This window comes from Charadrius vociferus, unplaced genomic scaffold (genome assembly GCF_000708025.1).
Source record: "Charadrius vociferus isolate BGI_N301 unplaced genomic scaffold, ASM70802v2 scaffold329, whole genome shotgun sequence".
NCBI classification, from domain to species: Eukaryota; Metazoa; Chordata; class Aves; order Charadriiformes; family Charadriidae; genus Charadrius; species Charadrius vociferus.
This window is the reverse complement of record NW_009649982.1, coordinates 693,220-710,662: the sequence shown is the minus strand read 5'-3', so window position 1 is coordinate 710,662 and position 17,443 is coordinate 693,220. Positions and strand designations below refer to the sequence as shown.

Here is a 17,443-nt window from a genome sequence, read left to right as displayed (position 1 = left end):
ATGCAAAGTGCAGTATAAGTGCCAAATGTTCTTATTTTAGAGATTAATGAATTAAGACTCCAAGAAATATATGCACTGAGGTAACTCTTGCTTAAATACTATATTGCCTCACAAGTAAAAAAACCCCACCAAAACCTCAGAACTTTTCTCTCTAGATAAGATGAATCCTGGATATAAAGTGGTAATACCTTATTTATATTCTGTCAAGACTACCACAGCTGTAGAGTGCCCTTTCAGTAAAAGCAAAACCAGGAAGTGAATTGAAGTTCTCAGAGAAACTAAGAACTCTTCATTGATGATCTCAAATACCATCACTCTGATATTTCCAGCACAGGTTTGCTTCCACCCACTACACCCAAAGAAGCTGGTGTGTCAGAATGCACAATCCAGTTTCAGATCTGGCATTCTGATGGCTGAACAGCCAGAAATATCCAGAAATATAAAAGCAAGGACCGTAAGTAAGTAGGACCATAATCTGCACGAGCTCTCAAAAAAGTTCAGATTTTGCCCCTTAGTGATGTCCATGCTCCATCATTTGGGAGCCTGTGACAGTAAGGCTGTATGTAGTGCACAAACTCCTATCAAAGCACTCCAGCTGTCAAATATAAACTGAGTATTCTGGTGGTCAGAAAAGGACCAATGCAATAACGAACTAAACACTGCACATACTTTTCCTTTTTCATTCCTGTAGTGGCTTTGGCCAATGATGAACCCAAGATTCGACAGACTAATGATCTGGTCCAAGAAACCAAACCCTGCATTCCTATGCACTGTGTGACAGATTTAAGACATGGCACAAAAAAGTCAATAGCACCCTAACCAGTAAACAAATATTGCTGTAAAATGCTGATGTAAGTACCATAATTCAGCTGTTTTTCAAGTGTTGAAAAAACACTGAAAGTGTCCTAACACAGTATCCTGGTTCTGTGAAAACAGAAACAGCTGTAGTAGGTCCCTCTTAGTGGTTTCGTTCCGTTTTCTTACTCCAGTGCTCCTGTCAAATACTCCCTTCATCAATGCTCTGCAACTGAAGTCTCTGGCTAGCATGGGGCCTGATACCACGCCGCATGTTCATACTGCTTCCTGGAAGAGTCCGCACAGGGAACAGAGCTCCTGGCAAAGCATCTTCCCCAAACAAACTGATTTTCACATCAGCTTCAATAGCTTTTGCTAAACTGGATGCATAACTGTCCAGAGATTTATGGACTTCGGCTTTTACATGAAGAACGGAATTCGTTGCAGCTTCTGGGAAAAAAAAAAAAAAGCAACATATCAGAAAATTAATAGTTGATCAGCATGGCTGCACAAATACTTGAAGACTAATACTGATCCTTTTGTAAAGATATGGCCATGCCCTCTGAAAAATTACCTTACAGAGCACATTTACTGATGATACCCAGGTGTTCCTAAACCATTCTATGAACACAAAGCTTCAGCATGACCTCGACAGGTCAAGCAGAGAAAAATTACCTCCAATTCAATTGAAAAAAATAAGATCTAATGATGCAAAGTGGTTATACACATGTTTAACTTTGAATTAAGTGTATGTTGAATGACCTTCAGAATCTGAACGTACGCACAGAGGATTTTATGGGACTGAATTTGTACCCAGCTGAAGTCAACAGCCTGGTTTCTGCTTACTTCCAGGAGTCCAGGATTAGGGACAATGGGAATTGTCTGGCATCAGGCAAGAATTCGTGCAAAAGACAGGAAAAGAACCCTCCATTTGTACTTCCTCTGCTCTAAGCACAGCTTACAGCCTTACAGGGATTCTCAGTGCATTTGGACTACGATCTCGCACTTCATTGACATGAACAGTGCAGTTCAAGAGCTATTTTATAACATATTTTAAGCCCAGCAAACACCAGACTTCATGCTTATGGATTAACAGTCCCCAAATTGCAAGGGCTTCTTCCAAGTAGTGATTAAAATCAGCAGTCTGGTGTCCTTAAGCTTAAATCGGTTCCAGCCACACTGTGGGACTGACTTCCAGAGGGGAAGCTGTAGAGCTCTCCATGACAGGAGAGGCTGAAGACTGCAGTTGCAGACAGTAGTATACTTGTTCCTAACCTTTTGTTACCTTGGATACACCTGCTCTTCAGTGTTGATGTAGTTGCTTTTGTAGTATCTATATACTTCTCCACCCACCAACATGTTGGGCAACACAGGTGTTCATCTTAAATGTAATCCTTCAATGAGGCTGCTGAAATAATTTAAAATCTCAGAGATCCTGAAAACCCTGAGACATACCAAGGAGAATTGATAAACCTTTGGGGAACTTTTGCACTAAGACCTCCCTCTTTCACTGAACTGCACAAAAAAATAGATGTCTGCCCCTACATAATCACTCAGAAAGATAACAGGAAATGTATGGTAATGTATTTGTCCACGGAAATAATCAGCTCACACTGGGAAGAGGGCAAGAATGAATTTTCCCAAGGTGTTTGAAGCGAAAATTCCACAGAAAGAGTCTTCTCATTATTTCAGAATCACAAAAATCAGTCAGGTTTTATTGTTACTTGATTCTTAAAGGCATTCTGCTCATTTTTGGGGGTTGGACTAGATGATCTCCAGAGGTCCCTTCCAACCTTGACCATTCTGTGATTTTTGCACTGTCAACAATCATTTAGTAAATTCAGTTGTTATAACCACGTCTTCTAGTCCATATTACTGTAACTATTAGCTTAAATTAAACTCCCTTTGCCATATTTTACAGATGATCACAGCAACACTTTGCTAGCACAGAATCAGCAAGTGAGTTGACTGAAAAAAAAGTGCATGTGGTTCATCTATTTTCACCCATATTTGCTGAGAAACATATTCAGTAAAGTAAATGAAGTAAAAGTTAAGTAAAAAAGTAAGTGAAACAGAAAGAAATTATATTCAAACTATTAAAGTCTGTAAATGGAAGAATTTCAAGTCTGTGAATGACAAGGTTGAGAGGATGGCAGCAAATGAGAAACACCAGGACAACAGAATCCAAGTATGAGGGCAGGAAAATGTATTCCTTGAGAAACAGAAAACAGACTGCAAGTGCCACCAGATGAGTGGAGCTGCAGAGACGATCCAGCTGTACAAGATAAATGATGTGTGAGGGAATCCCAGCTTCTGACTCTCGTCCTTGTCTGTTGCTACTTGAGAACTGGAAGAAACACCTGATCTTACTTTCTGTTGTACCTGTATGAATGGTCAGGTATGTCAAGGCGAACAGTGGACAGATAAGTTTTAAGGCAGTTCTGAAGGTCTTGGAAGGCTTCCTGAGCACGCAATATAGTTGATTCTGAGCATTTCCATACTTACCCCCAAACCCACCTTTAATTTGCTCTACTTCATCTTCAAACGTCACTGAACTCCTTCTTCGAGGGGGACAGATGCAGTGTGGGGCATGAGGGCCATCTGAGCTATAATCTTCAAGAAGCATTGCGTCTGTTCCTGAAACGAAGCAAGAGCTCTCAAGCAAAACAGGCTAGCACTGGGATACAATATTTAAGCAGTGGCAAAAAAAATTCATTCTATAGCAGTTCCTTCAAAAGATGTCTAAACCCAACTTTTGTGAGTAAATTTCAGGTTGAATTAAGCACTGCACAGAAAAAGAATGAGGTCAGAGTTTTCATTTAAAGGATTTGGAAATCTTTTCTCATAAGCCATCTAAAATCTCAAGCAGCTCCAAAATACCCAGCTGCAGAGCTTATAATGTTAATAGGACAGCAGACAAAGGTGAAACCTTACCTTCAGTAAATAAAGGGTGAAGTTGAGGGCAATTTCCCCCATTTCCTGATGAAGATGAGAGGCTAACAATGGCTACCTGAGAGGCAGACAACCATAACTGCCAAACGTCATGCTTGTAATCAGACCTGGATGGAAATCTGAACTGGGGATTTTTTCTGTTCAATTTAGTTTGTCTCTCATAACCTATTTTGACTTTCCTGGAGTGTATTTTAATGGGGAAAAATCCTTTGCTGGTTAGGAATTATTTTTGTCCGATAAGTAATTTTTTTTCAGTTTAGGAGTACTTTTTTTTTATTTCACCTCCCTGCATTTGCTTTGCACCTTTCCAATATAAAATAGAGTTTACAAGCACAAGGAAATTCATCTAGGCACCTCTGCAATACTTCCACGCAAAGGGCAAGACTGCAGCCTAGTCCTCGCTGGCAATACTGGTCTCTCTGTGTAAGGCAGAAGCAGAACAAGCATTTTGGGGAGATGCTGGGACAGTGCTGAGTGAGCAGTCCTCGGGGAAGCTGCTGTTGGAAGGCACAGCTTGTACACACTCAATACGTGACACTTCACTTTCAGTCCATTTACTCCTATGGTGGCCTAGGACAAAGAGCCTTCGCAGGTTTCGCAACTCCTCCAGATGGTGGCTTCACGTCTCTCTTCACCCACTTGACTGGTTTTGATCCCCAAATTTATGCTTTTTGCAATAAGGAGGTGTTCCAGCACCCATTTTACAGAAAGTGAGACAAAGACATAGCTGGGGGTGTAGCTCTAGACAACATACTGCTCCGTAGGTCTACTCTTTGCTGACAATTCATTGTGATATAGAAAAGTGATAAACTTTTAAAGGTGAAACTTGTGTGTTCTGTCATACACCTCCCTCCGGCACACAAGAAAGAGAATGAGCTGCTGCCCTAATGCACAGTCACAAATAAGCTAACAACTTTCTGTGCTGTTCTGTGAATCAGCTGGGTTTGAGGCTGTCTACTGAAAACAGTAGACTCTTACTGATCTCCAATGGTACAGAATCCACCTCAGAAACACAGTGTGACATTGGGAGATATTAGTTGTTTAGCTTACATAATTAAGTTTTAATTAGAAAAAAATACTTAGGGTTATATTATTGTCTTACAGTTAAAATTTTAGCCGGTTTTGTTAGCATTGAAGTTAGTTAGGCCTGTTAGCTATTGGCATTAGCTGAACTTCTGATACAGGGTCTTGGATACGACCATTTTGTTATGTACTTGGCAAGATAGTTGGTCTTGGGAATGTTTCTTCACAAGTATCTGGGCTAATTAATAGAGGAACTTTTTGAGACGTTCTCATGGATAATGAAGATTCTATCATTGAGTCGTATGAGAAAGAACAACTAATCAAGGAAAGCAAGTACTGTTGTCATTCTTTGAAGTAAAACATCCTGGAGCAGACGAGCATATGAACCTTGAAGATGCTACTAATCTACCATGTTTTGAAAGCTGAACTACCTTCATTATAATACTAAAAAAAATCACGCCCATAAGTCAAGACAACCCTTGCCCAGGTGGAGACCCTTCCCTTGTGCAGGCACAGTGACTGAAGTGTGCAAAATATTATACACAGCAAATATTATATGTAAATTACTAACCAATCATTGTAACTGGGAAGGTGCTACATTGTAACTTTTGTGTATATATATAACGAGGAAACCAGCATGGGGCGTGCATGATTTGTGGAAATATTCCACCATGCACCCTGGCCAGAATAAAGCAATGTCTCCTCTCTAAACATAGTCTTTGTGTATCGGGAGAATTGTGACTTAGACCTCTTTTACAGGTAACAATATGGTGTGATTTATGCTGTTTGCTTAGCATGAGTAGCCAGATTTGCTGAAGCCTTTAGGTCGCAATAGAGTTAATTTTCTTAGTAATTTTCCTAGCAGCTGGTACAGTGCTGTGGTTAGTCTTTTAGTATAAGAAATGTTGACAATACACTGGGTTTTGGGCAGCATTTCCCCTAAGTCTGGGACTTCTCAGTTCTCCATGTTCTGCCAGCAAGCGCAGGTGCACAAGATGCACCAACCAGAAGATAAGGTGGCTACAACCATCAGCAGAGACTGCACATCAACCTGATAAGAGCAGTCAACAGCCTGCCTGCCTGGACACAGAAAAAAAATCCAATACGGTGTTAGAAGACCACAGACCAAAAATCACCATTGAACTAAAAGACACATGAACATTGTGTGAAGGGTGGGTGTGTAGATCGCAAGGGGATAATTACCCAGGGATTTCTTTGTTCGAGGTCCCTCCCTTTTCAGAGGCACCCAAGCCCAGGCTGACCTTGCTGCTATACCTTTCCATTAAATTACTTATGTTTATAAAATCTGACGCTCAAGACTCTGCTGCTGCCTAGGGTTGAGCCTGAAGAAGGAGGGAGCACACCCAAGAGTGTGTGTGTGTGTGTGAGGAGTCAAGAGGGGCACCTGTTGGCCCACTGGGGTTGCCTGCTGCGAAGGGACCCTGGTCCTAGCAGTTAAAGGCTCAGGCTGTGTGAGACTCCTTCCATGGTGTGTGAACACTCAGGCAGCAGCTTCTCCTTTAACAGTGCAATGGAAGGGTGGCACTAGGAAGAGAGAGATACTTTCTTCCATGGAGCAGAGTTTTAGTGTGTTTTTTCAAATGCTCTAGTTCAGTGCATTTTTTTTTATTTTTTTTTTTTCCAAAAAGGGCTAGTGAAGAGACTAACCTGTTATTCTTACAGGGTAGATCTTTGTCCTTGGAATAACTGATATCAAGGCAGCATTTCTAGTAATTAGGACTCTGGTCTATCACTTCAGGATTTTGTACACAGCTGGTACCACTTGGATTTTTTCCTCTCCTACTATTTCATCTGTTTTTCACAACATGAAAAGCCCAGCTTCTGTTTACCAGGGCAGATAAAGTCGCAACTGCATCACAGGCCACACGATCATGTCCTGCAGCAGGCAGCATTGAAGAGAGACCAGAGTTCCTGGTCTTTAGTTCCTCACAGTAGAGGCATCCAGTGAAACAGTATTTCACAAGGGTGATTGCTGTGTATCCATTCCCAGGCTACAGACCGTAACCCCCCCCCAAAACAAACAGTGGCACTTCCACCAGCATTAGGTATGTATTTGGTTTGTTCATTTGTTTAAACTGCTCAGTGCCATTCCTCAAAAGATGATAACACAACATCCTCTTAACTGAGGCAGGTTTACCAGGATGCTAGTCTCCTTCATCTCACACAACTGCAGATTACCCACAGCAGGTATAAAACTACCAGAGTAAAACAACTACCAAAATAAATCCCAGCTCCATAGACTTCCTTTACTAAAGTAAGAAACAAACCTCTAACTCCAAGCACATGTCAGAAGATCACCCTCTGGTGTCTCTAGAGCAGAAACACTCTTTAAAATAACTGGAGTGCAGTTAAGGAGTGGTAGCTGAATTAACTGCCAGAAAAATCTAGCTACAGTTCTGGATAGAAAATTACCAACAGAACTCTTTCTCTTTTCCAAACCATGTTCAGCTGAGAGATCTTACGCTGAAATTGTCCTAAGTGCTTATGTTTACACTGCAGAATGAACAAGGTCTCTTACAGATGAGGAAACAGAGAGGCACATTCTCAACAGCACTTGGTTGCTCTGTTCCTTGTGGATACAGGGAAAGTCCCTGAAGAAGGATAGAAGCTAAAGGAGAAGGGCACAAAAGCAGCGAGTCCTGTTCCCAGGACACATCATCAAGGGAGGGTCATCATTCCTTAGAGTAAACGGTATTTTGCAAGGAAATATATTGAAAGCGAGGAAGGTAAAAAGCAACCGCAGCAGTTTTGTTGTAACAGCTGGAGCAGATGCTTCATGTCATCCATCCACCAAAAGACATCTATGTGTAAATACAGACTATCCCAGAGAGTTCTGCCAAGTTACAAGTGCAAACTTCTGCCCAAGAAAAGAAAGCAAGACGCTTTTAATTACCTGAATCCTGTGAGCAGCTGAAACCTGTGTCTCCTGTGCTGCTGCTGTTTCCTAATGGCCGCCCACCTGCCATGAGGGCAGTGAGATGAGGAGATAGCCCCAAATCTGTAAGACAGTTTAATTCTCATTACACAATGCATGTTTAAGGGGTTGACAACAGTAAAAAACTCTTCCTGCTCTACTGCCTTATTTACCATTCTATGTACAAAACTCACCCTGCTGATCCAGAGCGCACAGCATCTGGACTTTCAATCCAGTCAACAGCTTTCAGTTATCGCCGGAGTCTTTCCATATGGCAAGTCTCCTTTCTACCTGCAGCATTTCCCTCCCTCTCTTTTTGCAATTGCATGTGTTTTGTCAGCCAGTCAGGCTGAACACAGAGCATAGGCACTCAGACAGATGGGGATATTTGCCAGGCACCTTCCAGTCAGGGAATAACCTGGTAGCCACCAGCAGCTGTGACATTATGTAGGGAATCCCAGCTTCTGACTCTCGTCCTTGTCTGTTGCTACTTGAGAACTGGAAGAAACACCTGATCTTACTTTCTGTTGTACCTGTATGAATGGTCAGGTATGTCAAGGCGAACAGTGGACAGATAAGTTTTAAGGCAGTTCTGAAGGTCTTGGAAGGCTTCCTGAGCACGCAATATAGTTGATTCTGAGCATTTCCATACTTACCCCCAAACCCACCTTTAATTTGCTCTACTTCATCTTCAAACGTCACTGAACTCCTTCTTCGAGGGGGACAGATGCAGTGTGGGGCATGAGGGCCATCTGAGCTATAATCTTCAAGAAGCATTGCGTCTGTTCCTGAAACGAAGCAAGAGCTCTCAAGCAAAACAGGCTAGCACTGGGATACAATATTTAAGCAGTGGCAAAAAAAATTCATTCTATAGCAGTTCCTTCAAAAGATGTCTAAACCCAACTTTTGTGAGTAAATTTCAGGTTGAATTAAGCACTGCACAGAAAAAGAATGAGGTCAGAGTTTTCATTTAAAGGATTTGGAAATCTTTTCTCATAAGCCATCTAAAATCTCAAGCAGCTCCAAAATACCCAGCTGCAGAGCTTATAATGTTAATAGGACAGCAGACAAAGGTGAAACCTTACCTTCAGTAAATAAAGGGTGAAGTTGAGGGCAATTTCCCCCATTTCCTGATGAAGATGAGAGGCTAACAATGGCTACCTGAGAGGCAGACAACCATAACTGCCAAACGTCATGCTTGTAATCAGACCTGGATGGAAATCTGAACTGGGGATTTTTTCTGTTCAATTTAGTTTGTCTCTCATAACCTATTTTGACTTTCCTGGAGTGTATTTTAATGGGGAAAAATCCTTTGCTGGTTAGGAATTATTTTTGTCCGATAAGTAATTTTTTTTCAGTTTAGGAGTACTTTTTTTTTATTTCACCTCCCTGCATTTGCTTTGCACCTTTCCAATATAAAATAGAGTTTACAAGCACAAGGAAATTCATCTAGGCACCTCTGCAATACTTCCACGCAAAGGGCAAGACTGCAGCCTAGTCCTCGCTGGCAATACTGGTCTCTCTGTGTAAGGCAGAAGCAGAACAAGCATTTTGGGGAGATGCTGGGACAGTGCTGAGTGAGCAGTCCTCGGGGAAGCTGCTGTTGGAAGGCACAGCTTGTACACACTCAATACGTGACACTTCACTTTCAGTCCATTTACTCCTATGGTGGCCTAGGACAAAGAGCCTTCGCAGGTTTCGCAACTCCTCCAGATGGTGGCTTCACGTCTCTCTTCACCCACTTGACTGGTTTTGATCCCCAAATTTATGCTTTTTGCAATAAGGAGGTGTTCCAGCACCCATTTTACAGAAAGTGAGACAAAGACATAGCTGGGGGTGTAGCTCTAGACAACATACTGCTCCGTAGGTCTACTCTTTGCTGACAATTCATTGTGATATAGAAAAGTGATAAACTTTTAAAGGTGAAACTTGTGTGTTCTGTCATACACCTCCCTCCGGCACACAAGAAAGAGAATGAGCTGCTGCCCTAATGCACAGTCACAAATAAGCTAACAACTTTCTGTGCTGTTCTGTGAATCAGCTGGGTTTGAGGCTGTCTACTGAAAACAGTAGACTCTTACTGATCTCCAATGGTACAGAATCCACCTCAGAAACACAGTGTGACATTGGGAGATATTAGTTGTTTAGCTTACATAATTAAGTTTTAATTAGAAAAAAATACTTAGGGTTATATTATTGTCTTACAGTTAAAATTTTAGCCGGTTTTGTTAGCATTGAAGTTAGTTAGGCCTGTTAGCTATTGGCATTAGCTGAACTTCTGATACAGGGTCTTGGATACGACCATTTTGTTATGTACTTGGCAAGATAGTTGGTCTTGGGAATGTTTCTTCACAAGTATCTGGGCTAATTAATAGAGGAACTTTTTGAGACGTTCTCATGGATAATGAAGATTCTATCATTGAGTCGTATGAGAAAGAACAACTAATCAAGGAAAGCAAGTACTGTTGTCATTCTTTGAAGTAAAACATCCTGGAGCAGACGAGCATATGAACCTTGAAGATGCTACTAATCTACCATGTTTTGAAAGCTGAACTACCTTCATTATAATACTAAAAAAAATCACGCCCATAAGTCAAGACAACCCTTGCCCAGGTGGAGACCCTTCCCTTGTGCAGGCACAGTGACTGAAGTGTGCAAAATATTATACACAGCAAATATTATATGTAAATTACTAACCAATCATTGTAACTGGGAAGGTGCTACATTGTAACTTTTGTGTATATATATAACGAGGAAACCAGCATGGGGCGTGCATGATTTGTGGAAATATTCCACCATGCACCCTGGCCAGAATAAAGCAATGTCTCCTCTCTAAACATAGTCTTTGTGTATCGGGAGAATTGTGACTTAGACCTCTTTTACAGGTAACAATATGGTGTGATTTATGCTGTTTGCTTAGCATGAGTAGCCAGATTTGCTGAAGCCTTTAGGTCGCAATAGAGTTAATTTTCTTAGTAATTTTCCTAGCAGCTGGTACCGTGCTGTGGTTAATCTTTTAGTATAAGAAATGTTGACAATACACTGGGTTTTGGGCAGCATTTCCCCTAAGTCTGGGACTTCTCAGTTCTCCATGTTCTGCCAGCAAGCGCAGGTGCACAAGATGCACCAACCAGAAGATAAGGTGGCTACAACCATCAGCAGAGACTGCACATCAACCTGATAAGAGCAGTCAACAGCCTGCCTGCCTGGACACAGAAAAAAAATCCAATACGGTGTTAGAAGACCACAGACCAAAAATCACCATTGAACTAAAAGACACATGAACATTGTGTGAAGGGTGGGTGTGTAGATCGCAAGGGGATAATTACCCAGGGATTTCTTTGTTCGAGGTCCCTCCCTTTTCAGAGGCACCCAAGCCCAGGCTGACCTTGCTGCTATACCTTTCCATTAAATTACTTATGTTTATAAAATCTGACGCTCAAGACTCTGCTGCTGCCTAGGGTTGAGCCTGAAGAAGGAGGGAGCACACCCAAGAGTGTGTGTGTGTGTGTGAGGAGTCAAGAGGGGCACCTGTTGGCCCACTGGGGTTGCCTGCTGCGAAGGGACCCTGGTCCTAGCAGTTAAAGGCTCAGGCTGTGTGAGACTCCTTCCATGGTGTGTGAACACTCAGGCAGCAGCTTCTCCTTTAACAGTGCAATGGAAGGGTGGCACTAGGAAGAGAGAGATACTTTCTTCCATGGAGCAGAGTTTTAGTGTGTTTTTTCAAATGCTCTAGTTCAGTGCATTTTTTTTTATTTTTTTTTTTTCCAAAAAGGGCTAGTGAAGAGACTAACCTGTTATTCTTACAGGGTAGATCTTTGTCCTTGGAATAACTGATATCAAGGCAGCATTTCTAGTAATTAGGACTCTGGTCTATCACTTCAGGATTTTGTACACAGCTGGTACCACTTGGATTTTTTCCTCTCCTACTATTTCATCTGTTTTTCACAACATGAAAAGCCCAGCTTCTGTTTACCAGGGCAGATAAAGTCGCAACTGCATCACAGGCCACACGATCATGTCCTGCAGCAGGCAGCATTGAAGAGAGACCAGAGTTCCTGGTCTTTAGTTCCTCACAGTAGAGGCATCCAGTGAAACAGTATTTCACAAGGGTGATTGCTGTGTATCCATTCCCAGGCTACAGACCGTAACCCCCCCCCAAAACAAACAGTGGCACTTCCACCAGCATTAGGTATGTATTTGGTTTGTTCATTTGTTTAAACTGCTCAGTGCCATTCCTCAAAAGATGATAACACAACATCCTCTTAACTGAGGCAGGTTTACCAGGATGCTAGTCTCCTTCATCTCACACAACTGCAGATTACCCACAGCAGGTATAAAACTACCAGAGTAAAACAACTACCAAAATAAATCCCAGCTCCATAGACTTCCTTTACTAAAGTAAGAAACAAACCTCTAACTCCAAGCACATGTCAGAAGATCACCCTCTGGTGTCTCTAGAGCAGAAACACTCTTTAAAATAACTGGAGTGCAGTTAAGGAGTGGTAGCTGAATTAACTGCCAGAAAAATCTAGCTACAGTTCTGGATAGAAAATTACCAACAGAACTCTTTCTCTTTTCCAAACCATGTTCAGCTGAGAGATCTTACGCTGAAATTGTCCTAAGTGCTTATGTTTACACTGCAGAATGAACAAGGTCTCTTACAGATGAGGAAACAGAGAGGCACATTCTCAACAGCACTTGGTTGCTCTGTTCCTTGTGGATACAGGGAAAGTCCCTGAAGAAGGATAGAAGCTAAAGGAGAAGGGCACAAAAGCAGCGAGTCCTGTTCCCAGGACACATCATCAAGGGAGGGTCATCATTCCTTAGAGTAAACGGTATTTTGCAAGGAAATATATTGAAAGCGAGGAAGGTAAAAAGCAACCGCAGCAGTTTTGTTGTAACAGCTGGAGCAGATGCTTCATGTCATCCATCCACCAAAAGACATCTATGTGTAAATACAGACTATCCCAGAGAGTTCTGCCAAGTTACAAGTGCAAACTTCTGCCCAAGAAAAGAAAGCAAGACGCTTTTAATTACCTGAATCCTGTGAGCAGCTGAAACCTGTGTCTCCTGTGCTGCTGCTGTTTCCTAATGGCCGCCCACCTGCCATGAGGGCAGTGAGATGAGGAGATAGCCCCAAATCTGTAAGACAGTTTAATTCTCATTACACAATGCATGTTTAAGGGGTTGACAACAGTAAAAAACTCTTCCTGCTCTACTGCCTTATTTACCATTCTATGTACAAAACTCACCCTGCTGATCCAGAGCGCACAGCATCTGGACTTTCAATCCAGTCAACAGCTTTCAGTTATCGCCGGAGTCTTTCCATATGGCAAGTCTCCTTTCTACCTGCAGCATTTCCCTCCCTCTCTTTTTGCAATTGCATGTGTTTTGTCAGCCAGTCAGGCTGAACACAGAGCATAGGCACTCAGACAGATGGGGATATTTGCCAGGCACCTTCCAGTCAGGGAATAACCTGGTAGCCACCAGCAGCTGTGACATTAGTGTGGCAGAAAGCTCATGAGCAAGGTTGGGGCACCAAGATGCCTGTCTTTGTTGCTGTCTTGCGATCCTGCTTAAAGATTTTGTTGGTTTTTGCTTGGTTGGTTTTTCCCTCCCTATCAGCCACCTGACAAATTTGAAGCTGTCAGCTTCTTATCACTTGGAAGGAGAAAGAAATTTCTTGTCTTTTCCCTCCCACTTCAGTTCCCAATGTATTCATCCATAGCATCTCCTGGATACAGATTTCCCAAAGCAAAAAGAGCTAGAGAGCTCTTGCAGTTTGTGATGTGGCTGCAGCTGCAGAACTGTCATTTAGATGGAGTCTCTTCCAGGGATTCCAGGTTGGAGAAAAGACAACGGATGCCTTGCTGCTCTCTCCCCTTTCTTCTGCATTTTAGATCTTCCTTCGCAATTAAATAACTTCAGTTCCTGGCTCTGCATGAAAAGTCCTGAGGAACTCCATGAAAGTGTCCTATTTTTGGAAGCTTCTCAACAGGACCAGGAAAGTGATCAAAAATCAGAATTTCATTGCATTTCTACTTTAAAAAAAAAAACAAAAAAAACCCACCCAAAACCCACCCCAAACAAAACCCACCAAACTGAGCAACTGAAGCTCTCAGCCTTCAACTTGGGGAGACATCAAATAGTTTTACTCTTTTACATAGTTTTACTTTGTTTATGACCTTTTCTTCAACTGTTAAGGCTAAAAACTGAATTTATAGAAATAGTAAGATCAGTGTAACTTCAGTGAATCTCAAAGAGTTGTAGCATAAAGCCAGGAATCAAAGAACAAGTGCTACTATTGGTAGTGCTTTAACCTGGATAACACAAAATGGTAGGCACATGAAAGGAAAAGCTTGACAGAAGAAAACAAATTATTTTTATTAACCTCATCACTGTATCAAATTTTACTAGAGTAGGAGAAAGAGGTTAACTGCCACAAAAAAATGTTCTCCTTTCAAGTGTCTATGACAACCTGAGCAAAAGACTGCTGAAACCTCCAGAAACATATCACTTTGTTTACAGACCCCTGAGATGTGCAGAGTACAGACAGACATTAAGCGTTACTTACTGGTATTAAGGAGCAGTGATTTTTGTGGCCACACATCTTACCTGTGATCCTATTGGAAATGCTGAATAACCTCGACGTCCTATGCCGCTGAACAAACGACTCACGGTAGTAACGATCCCCAAAGCACATTCCTAGTAGTTCCTTGCGCACCGTCTTGTTCCATAGTCCATAAATTAGTGGATGGCAAATGGCACTGGAAAAGGACAACCAGGTAGCTAATGTCTCCAAGGCAGGGGAAATACTGTTTTTTCCCCAAAGTGCCTCTGATGTAATTACTACCATGTAAGGCCCCCACGTAATCACAAAAGCACCGATGACAACCAAGATGGTTATGAAAGCTTTGCACTGGTTGGCTGAGTAGACAACCCCTTGGAAAGCGTTCCTTCGGCTGCCAGAAGAGGACGTGGAGGTGCTGGAGTTCTTTCTCCCGTTCCTCTGGGAGTCCTCCTCCACAATGACGACGCTACCACAGTGGATTTTGCGGGCCTTAATCCTTGCCACGCGGAATATAAATCCATAGCAGATCATCATGACCACAAAAGGCAGCAATGCGCACCAGATCTGCCAAAAGGCAGTGTAACCAACTTCTTTATGCCAGGCCACCACACACATCCACTTGAATTGGTCAAACTCCAAAGATGACCAGCCGAAGAGAGGAGGGAGGCAGCCAATAAGGGAATGTAGCCACACATACACAAGGGCTACCACTGCTCTGTTGCCTGTTATCTTCATCGGGTAAACCATTGGGTACAGGACAGCATAGTACCTGGCAGACAAGAAAGGAAAGGGCCAATAGGAGCACTAAAGATGTACAATAAAAAAAAAGAACATATTTCAATGATGATAGCTAGTCCTCTTTGTAGAACAAGCTCTTTTCTCCAAACCTCTGAAGCAGGCTCAGGGACCCTGTTTATAAAAATAACTACACATAAAAATAAGTATCTTTGCAGGCAAGATTGTAAAACTTGGCTGAAAGCACACATGCAGCTATTAAATCTGTCCCTACATGTCAGTGTATGTTTAGGGTATATCTGGAACTTTAAGTCATTACTTCTTGTTTCTCAAGCACTATGTTATTATACCATCAATAGCTTAAAAAACCTCTAGATGCATGTCCACATTTTGCATTATTGATGACATCACTTTCTTCTGTTCTGTATCAAAATTTCACAAGGGGCTGAAGGAAAAGTGGCATTACAACGCTATGCACCATTATCCACTGGGATGCTTCTCAGCTCTATGCGAGTCACTCTGAAACTAGGCAATTCATTACCATTCATTAGAAAAGAGCTGCTTACCGGTCTATAGCTATAAGTCCCAGAGTAAGCATGCTGGCTGAGCTGATCAGCATGTAGAGCAGGGCTGAGAAATTGCACCAAACGACTCCGAAGATCCATTCCCGCCTGATGGAGCTGGTGACAACAAAAGGTAGCACCAGTACAGAGAGTAGAAAGTTGGAGAGGGTCAGGCTGAACACAAACTTGTTGCTCAATGTGAGAAGGTAAGACTTCCGATAGAGGGTGACGACAATCACCAGGTTGCCCAAACAGATGAAAATAGCAATGACGATTATAGCAATGGACTGTGTGACTCTGACCGCCCCGTCTTCCTGCGTGGTGAGGTTCCTCAGGCCCTTCACATTGCTGAGGGAGGAATTGCTGCTCATGGTCAGAGCGTCCAGAGCTGGAGCAGCCAAGACATGCTGAGCAGCTAGAAGCAGAACAACGCCCAGAAACATTCAGGCAAGATTTCTTCAAACTCTTTCCAAAGGCAGGAGGCCCTTTCGCCTGAGTTAATCAAAATTTACCTGTAGGATGCAGGAAACCATTTTAGATGGGAAAGCGAAGGGACAGGAAATTGCCTATGGGCACACCAAAGAGGTCAATGACAGTGCCAAGCCTAGAACAGGGAAGAAACTGAAAGACAAAAAGAGGTGGAGGGAGAGAAACAAGGAAGAAAATTAGCACATTTTACTTCAAAATTTTTTAAGAATCTTACTTGTTTCTAAGCCATACTTACCAGCTGTGCATCTCACTCCGTCCCTTCATCTAGGCTGTGAAGAAACAACAAAAATGTCACCATCAGTCTTTGTTTCACGTACTTTAAAAAAAAAAAAGTCACTTTTTAAAAAAAATCTGCCTGTTTATCCTGATTGTTACTTTGTATTCTGCCTATGTAGCATTTGCTTGTGGTCTGTGGATGCCTGGCTGCTCATACCCTGCTGACTCTTAACAGTTGCTACGTTACATTCAAAGACTCTGGGATCATTGCACATCCTCTCCTAACATCACTTCTCCACGTTCATGATCACCTCAGCTACAGTGGTGATTCCATTTTACTGCCAATACAAAGGACTGGGGAAAGCGGCTTTCCGAACACAAGGTTCTAAAGACACTTCCTTGCATCAAGCCACGGGTGGACCTACAGAAATACTTGAGAACCTTTAACCCCTGACTTCTCAGTGCTAGCGTCCATCCCACTGACTCACAACCTCGTTTTGTGAAACCTCGGTATTTCTCCCAATTCCTTAGCAGCTTTCTCCCCGCTGCCTCCAACGGGTGCTCCCATACACTTCATTCCATCCTTCACCCACCTGCAGGCCACTGGGAAAAAAAAAAAATCAAAAAACACCCACCCAACAAACCCCACCACCAAAAAATGCAGATATGCAAAACCAGAAAACTAAAGAGAGTCCACTAATTAATATAAAGTGGATACTAGCATTTCTTGGAAATTAGAGACTTAGGAGAGCGTTACCTCGGCCAAGGCTGTGGCTGTGCGCACCCATGGCTCCCGAAGGGCCACCACTACTCACAGAATGGCTCCCGTCCGTGCGGCCGCCGTGGCCTTTGGCAGCAGCAGCAACGCCAGGCTGGAGAGCCGCGTTTTTTTCCATTTTTTAATCGGCGCTTTCCTAAGAGCATAATTAAAGTCGTTACTGGGCCACGCTTTGGGAAACACAGCTCAGCTCTCCCCTAGCAAAGCTGCCTGCCAACTGCTCTCCGCGAGTTCCTCTCTGAACGCGCCTGTGCCACCTCTGCGAGCCTTCCCCGACACTTTTGGGTTTGTTTGGGGTTTTTTTTTTTGCCTGGTGCGGGTTTTGGGAAGGTGCCCACCCCCGCCCGGGTGCGGCGGCTCCCCGCACCGGCGACGCCCGGGCC

At 42.8% G+C, this 17,443-nt stretch overlaps 1 protein-coding gene across 1 annotated transcript; it reads right to left on the bottom strand.

The window, feature by feature from the left end:
- Positions 1-997: 997 nt before the first annotated feature.
- Positions 998-16,020, bottom strand: GPR161 (G protein-coupled receptor 161). The gene is made up of 5 exons (XM_009891617.1): positions 15,581-16,020; positions 14,324-15,048; positions 12,746-12,850; positions 8,374-8,493; positions 998-1,245 (listed from the first exon to the last, which is right to left on the bottom strand). The coding sequence occupies exons 1-5, from the start codon at positions 16,018-16,020 to the stop codon at positions 998-1,000; spliced, it is 1,638 nt and encodes a 545-aa protein (XP_009889919.1).
- Between the last annotated feature and the right edge of the window lie 1,423 nt (positions 16,021-17,443).